At 33.1% G+C, this 6,864-nt stretch overlaps 1 protein-coding gene across 1 annotated transcript in view; it reads left to right on the top strand.

The window, feature by feature from the left end:
- LOC134233754 (thymus-specific serine protease-like) overlaps positions 1 to 4,604 on the top strand; it is an 11,333-nt gene extending 6,729 nt beyond the window's left edge. Inside the window, exons 7-11 of the mRNA XM_062715752.1 lie at positions 1 to 60; positions 2,734 to 2,884; positions 3,186 to 3,368; positions 3,618 to 3,766; positions 4,210 to 4,604. The exon at positions 1 to 60 is cut by the window's left edge and continues 204 nt beyond it. Coding sequence (XP_062571736.1) covers positions 1 to 60; positions 2,734 to 2,884; positions 3,186 to 3,368; positions 3,618 to 3,766; positions 4,210 to 4,251 — 585 coding nt within the window. The 3' untranslated portion in view covers positions 4,252 to 4,604. The remainder of the gene's footprint in view (positions 61 to 2,733; positions 2,885 to 3,185; positions 3,369 to 3,617; positions 3,767 to 4,209) is intronic.
- Positions 4,605 to 6,864: the final 2,260 nt, after the last annotated feature.

Genomic DNA, 6,864 nt, shown 5'->3' with positions numbered 1-6,864 from the left:
CTTTGTGACATAATGACAGAGTCAGGTGACTCCTATGGCAATCTACAGAAAATAAGTCAGGTAACACCCATATACATGCAAAGGCCTAATTAAAATGTGTTTTCTACCCATCTTGCTAGCCAAGGAATTCTGAAATGCTACTCTTGGAGCTCCTCATAAACCCTTGGCATACAGCGCTGTGCTAAGACAGTATTGTTTTTGTCATGTGTTCTAAAATTTAGTACAGGTATGCACAAATTGTGTCATCAACAGAAATAAATAATATATTTAAATCATGAAAGCTTTTAAAGCAATATGAGCTGCATGTTTGACATTAGAAAATTTTGTTGCAAATTTGTAATTAACTATTTCAATGACAGAAAAATGAAACATTAACTCGAGCAAAGCTCGTTGCAAAGCAACGAGTAGGTCTTCTGTCCTGTTTGACCGGAAGTAACTTTTATTTAAAAAAAAAAAGAGAAATGATGTCTCTAATGATTTAAATCTTCCAAATCTATGTTGAAAATTGCAAAAGTAAGCCATTTTTTGCTACTTCCTGTTTGACCGGAAGTGATGTCAACGGACAAAAAATTAAGTTTCATGCTTCCAGTGACAAATATTTCCCCAAAACATGTCAAAAACGGCAAAAACATGCAGTTTCGGACTACATCCAGTTTGGCCGGAAGTGATGTCACAGGATGTATTTTGATGACATCAGTAGATTTTACCAGAGATTTTCAACAACTTTGCTTCTTTGATGTATAACAAATTCTCAATACTTTTTGAGATATCTGGAAAAAACTTTTGGCCCCTCTAGATGCCTTAATTTAGGGGTCAGCCCTTTTTCCGAGATATCATTTGAAAGATCTTCTAATTCTGCGCAAATTATGTTCTATATATTTTAACAAAATATTTTTAGTTTAGAAGATAAAAAGCAAAATATGAGTTATTTTTGGCTCTTTTAAGCATTCTAATTTTTGACCCCTATATAGGGCCATTTTGAATAGAGAAATGGAAAAACAAAAACCAATGTGCACAACTTCAATCCTTCTATTATCTAAAATCAGTAGAATTTCTGCTCCAGCTTTAGCCGACTCTGAGCCTTTGTCTGGAAACGAAAGCCTATAAATTTTCGTTTCCAACGGAAGACCTTAATAAACTTCTGTTGTTCATATTTGCGATGGAAATTTTTATGCCCCCCTTCTAAGAAGGGAGGGCATATTGCTTTGCTGCTGTCCGTCGGTCTGTCGGTCCATTTAGTTTCCGTTCATTTTCTTTACAACCGCTGCATATACTGAAATGAAATTTGGTATACAGGTTTATCAGGTAAATATCTAGGTCAAGTTCTGTTTTGGGTACGATCACACCATTTTTGACAGAGTTATGCCCCTTGGACTTAGAAAAATTCCATTTATTTGCAGTTTCCGTTCATTTTCTTTGCAGAGGTTGTACATATTGAAATGAAATTTAGTATACAGATGTTTCAGCTGAATATCTAGGTCGAGTTCTGTTTTGGGTTTGATCGCACCTTTTTTGATAGAGTTATGCCCCTTGGACTTATAAAAATTCCACTTATTTGCCGTTTCCATTCATTTTCTTTGCAGAGGTTGCACATATTCAAATGAAATTTAGTATACGGATGTTTCAGCTGAATATCTAGGACAAGTTCTGTTTTGGGTTCGATCACAACCTTTTTGTCAGAGTTATGCCCCTTTGACTTAGAAAAATTCCAATTATTTGCACTTTCCGTTCATTTTCTTTGCAGAGGTTGCACATAATGAAATAAAATTTAGTATACAGATTTTTCAGCTGAATATCTAAGTCAAGTTTTGTTTTGGGTACGATTGCACCATTTTAGACAGAGTTATGCACTTTTGGACTTAGGAAAAATCCAATTTGGGGGGAGGGGGGCATAAGTGTTTTACAAACATCTCTTGTTTTTGTTAGCTTTGATTGAAGCAAAATTGAATTATTGTCGTCCTGTACAATAATGATTTCTTATATAATACTGTATATTCGGTTGTACAGAAATATTTCTTCTGAAACATTTTAAAACTTTATTTTGGTCTTATTGATCATAAGGGTTTAAATTACATACAAATTAATCATAATAACACATTTTACCAGCAAAATAAAACTTTCAAAAATTCAGCTCATATTGCTTTAAAGAATAATTAACAGAAGGTATTGATTTTTCATTTGTTATTTAAATCTACGTGTCCAATATTGATTCTAATTCATATATTTCCATATCTATTTGTAGAATAACGTGATCGTTGTTTACTTGTGTTGTAAAGAGTCAAAATATGTCCCAAACACTGATATCTTCATTTACAAAAACAACTGATGATTGGTCGATCAATGTTGATCTACTCCAATCAAAAATTGAGAAAAAAAATTCAGACTTTTTTAACACTATATGTAAAGGACTTATGAGGAGAGTAGTGTATAATGAGAACCCCTTGGCTAGCAAAGATGTTTTCTACCTTTCAAATGGAGTTGACTTACCTGTGTTTGGTTGACATTGATGTTATTTAAGTTGGTAGTTATTAATGCATATTTGGAGATAACTATTTTAAACATTAATTATTTGGGATTTTTTTAAGTTACCATAAAAAATAAATAGGAAATTTATCCTTATTTGAGATTGTTGAAATTGAAACTGTTTTTAATTGTTAACTTTTTTTGGTGTTTATACATACTGTGTATTTCATTAATTTATATACAATGTACCGGTAATCATTTAATCTGTAGATGATGATGATGAAGACCAACAATAAGAGTTGTGTTGACAATACCTACTCCACTTTCTTGTCAATGTTTATTAATCAGACCGTAAACAGAGAAGCAGTTGGGGCCGGTATAAGACAGTGGATCTGGCAGACCTGCTCACAGTTTGGATATTGTAAGGCACTGTTTTCGTTATAAGTTTTATGCCGTAATCAAAGCTTATTAGCAAAGGCCTTTTGGAATTATATACAATTCATGTAGACTTTGTATGATTTTTGTTGAAACTTTTATCTCTGTACATGTAATGGACAATATATACTGGTAGGAACTTTCACATTAGAAAGAATTTAATAAAAAAAAAAAAAAAAAGGATCACTCCAAAAGTACGAGGGGTTATCAAAAAATAAAAACTTCGAAGCTTCATCAAAATCCAAAATTATGATCATGATTTCTAACAGTGAAGATTTTTTTTTCAGATCAGACTTGTGAAGATGGAACTAGCTGTCCTTTCTCCAGACTTCTGACCCTGGAATCGAATCTCATCATCTGTAAAGACGTGTACAAAATCTCAGAGAACATGGTGCCTAAGTTTGTACAGTTCACCAATGACTACTACGGCGCGAACCATCCAAAAGGCACCAGGATTATTTTTGTCAATGGTATTGTCAATTTGAATTGAGTTTTTTGGTTAGGATTCCATGAAATTTATTTTCTTAATTGAAAAAAAAAATGAAGTTTAATTTTTCTACATGTACTGATTAAAACAGAATTTGGGGTTGTGTGGGTATGTAGGAACCTTGTCTATGAAATTCTGTAATTGAGTTTTTCATCATAGGTAATTCACCTATTTTATGTTATCTTTCTATTGAGATTGTTTTAGTCATCATTTGTAATTTCTTTTTTGATAGGCTCCATAGACCCCTGGCACTTCCTGAGTGTCCTGAAGTCAGACCAAGTCTCTGGAGAAGTTGCTGTCTACATCAATGGAACGGCCCACTGTGCTGACATGTCAACTCATAAATCCACCGATCCTGAGTCTCTCAAGGAGGCCAGGCTTGTAAGTCGGTTTTATATCATTCATTAAAAAACATATCGTCTGGATATAGATCTATTTAAAAAGCTGTAAAAGGCAAATGTCAAATGTGCACATATGACTTTCTCATCAGAAAGTATTTAATCATAAAATTAATGTGGTTGTTAAGTAAGTCTGATCAAAAAGAAAAAAAAAATCATACACAATAAGTACCTCGCTATGATCTCAGGAGATCAAGAGTTGCACAATAAGTACATTTGTAAGATCTCAGGTACAATTTTACATTATTGCATACTTATGTTCAAGAAAGTATTGTGACATAGTTTTGAGGCCACGAATATTTTTGACATTAGTACAATGTACCTTTAAGAACAATCAGCTCAGGCAAGCATTGTGGCATTTGGGCCTTATATGATGTCTGATATAAATTTATATACATACTTCAATGTTTTGTCATTTCTTTTTAGATGATACAGAAAGAGATTGAATCTTGGCTGAAAGAATCTTAAAGGATGTTCTGTTTTCTGAATTGTCTTTCTGACAGTCCCATCGAATCCTTTCTGTGCCAATTATTAATGTCTGCTCTTAAAAATGTATTTTAATCTTCAGTAACTACATGTAAAATGTCTTTAATATTGAATACCTAGAGAAATGTTGAAGTGAACATCACAGAAAATACATCTGTGTGTAAACTGTGTAACATATTTAAAAATGTTAACAATATACAAATTGAGACAGAGATAGATATCTCATTTAAGATTTTGTTTGTGATAGTCCTCAGTGGGGACAGATATTCCAATATGAAATATTTTTTTTAGCATGTGTAGATTATATGAAAAACATTGGGAAAATATGTATACAATTAAAAATTTTATGAGATGTTGGTACATATTTTTTATATCCTTTACAGGTATTGATATGTTATCTCAATGTACTTTTTTCTATATTTGCATTTTTGCTATATATTTTTAAAATGTTTATATATATTATAATGCATGTACAGCACACTTACGTTTACACTGAAAGACCCACCATGCTGCTCAATCAATCCACAATACCTTTTTAAGAAGTGGTATTATCGTTTTACTAACAGCGTGACAGTTTGCTTGATAGGGCTTGCTAAAATTTCGTATGCCTGATTATCATTTTACTCATCGATTGGATGTTTGATTTCAATGGAATCAATAATACTTTGCATATGAAACCCAAAACAAAGCACTACCACTGACAATACTGACCAACCGCATCGAATAAACAACAATAACACGTGAACAGACAAAGCAAGTTTTACTTCCTATAATGATGATATTGATAGAACTACGAACATAGTACAACAGAAGCAGAGTAGCTTTACTAATTCCATTCTTTATAAATTTTCTTATACGTATTTAAAAACCCATCCGGTCAAATCACAACAAATATAATGCATGCTTTTTTGAGGACAGAAAACGGGCTTTGACTGAGCATGTGTTGCTGCTCACTACAAATGCTGTACTGGTAAACAATCATTCAATGTGATTGGTCAGTATTATCAGGCTATTGTTGAATTCCGAGTTTCATATGCAAATTAGTATTGATTTCATTGATCCAATCGATGAGCAAAACGATAACCAGCACACAAAATTTTAGCACGCCCCATCAAGCAAACTGTCATGCTGTTTGTAAAATGATAATAATTGTACTTACAAATATTAATGTATGTTGTTTGATTAATAAATAAGTAACATTAATCATTATTGGCAAGGGGATTACTTCCTCAAAACTGGTGGAATTTCTGTTGAAAGAAAAATATGCAGGATTTGCTAACATTTATGAAATACTTGACCTAACATGCAAATTGTTTCTTAGTCTACAGTGTGCAGATTTCAAGTTACTGTGAAATCACTAATTTTCATTTGGGTTTAATTTCATTGCTTTTGAGGTATGTAGAGACCCACGAAGTTATGTCTACCACTGAATGTAAAATTTCACATGAGCAACTTATAAAAAATTCTTTATCCACAAAATGAAAGGCCGATGAACCAACATTTTTTCCTCAAACCATGAAAATTTGAACCCATAAAATATGTGATTTTACAGTATAAAAATTGCAAGTATAGTAACATTCCAAATCAACTTTCTTTCTGGCAAATATTCAGTGTTGATTAAATTCTTATCTTGAAAATAAAATCTTATTTTTTTTTCTCATTGTTGTCTTCTTTTTACATTTGATCATGAGAGCCATGATAAGTAAAAGTGCTTGAAGGGGAAAATCTCCTTGTCCAAGACCATACACATCTGATGGGGGGGGGGGGGGTTGCAAAGATGAACCTTTTTTGTTTGTACATTAGTTTAACTAATATCCTGTAGGATGAAGGCAAAGATGCTAGAATAACATCTTGATTGCTCCTTAAATAAATCTATTATTCAAAGAAAATGATGAACAATATATATTCTATTAAGACTGTATTTTGAACTAGTGTAGAAAAGGAGTATAGAATGTTTGAACGAGTGTGGCTTACAGGGTTAAATCCCAAAATTTTCACCTCCAATAGGACATAATTCTCAATCACAAATATAACGTGTACTGTAAATCACTTTTTATTAGCTCACCTGAGCCGAAAGCTCAAGTGAGCTTTTCTGATCACATTTTGTCCGTCGTCCGTCCGTCTGTAAACTTTTCACATTTTTCTGAAGAACCAATGGGCCAATTTTAACCACACTTGGTACAAAGCATCCTTGGGTGAAGGAGAGTTTAAATTATTAAAATGAAGGGCCAAGCCCCCTTACAAGGGGAGATAATCAAGAAAAGACAAAAATAGGGTGGGGTCACTAAAAAATCTTCTTCTCAAGAACCACTGGACCAGGATTTAAGCTGAAACTTATGTGGAAGCATCCTTGGGTAGTGTAGAAATCATGACCCCCGGGGGTAGGGTGGGGCCACAATAGGGAACCCAAATTATACATAGAAATATATAGAACAAATCTTTAAAAATCTTCTTCTCAAGAACCACTGGGCGAGGAAAGCTGAAACTTATGTGGAAGCATCCTTGGGTAGTGTAGATATTAAATTGTTAAATCATGACCCCCTTGAGTAGGGGTGGGGCCATAATAGAGAACCCAAATTTTACGTAGAAATATAC

Source organism: Saccostrea cucullata, unplaced genomic scaffold (genome assembly GCF_032062105.1).
Source record: "Saccostrea cucullata isolate Sc308-1 unplaced genomic scaffold, CSIRO_AGI_Scuc_v1 ctg484, whole genome shotgun sequence".
NCBI classification, from domain to species: domain Eukaryota; kingdom Metazoa; phylum Mollusca; class Bivalvia; order Ostreida; family Ostreidae; genus Saccostrea; species Saccostrea cuccullata.
This window is presented reverse-complemented; position numbering and strand designations above follow the sequence as displayed.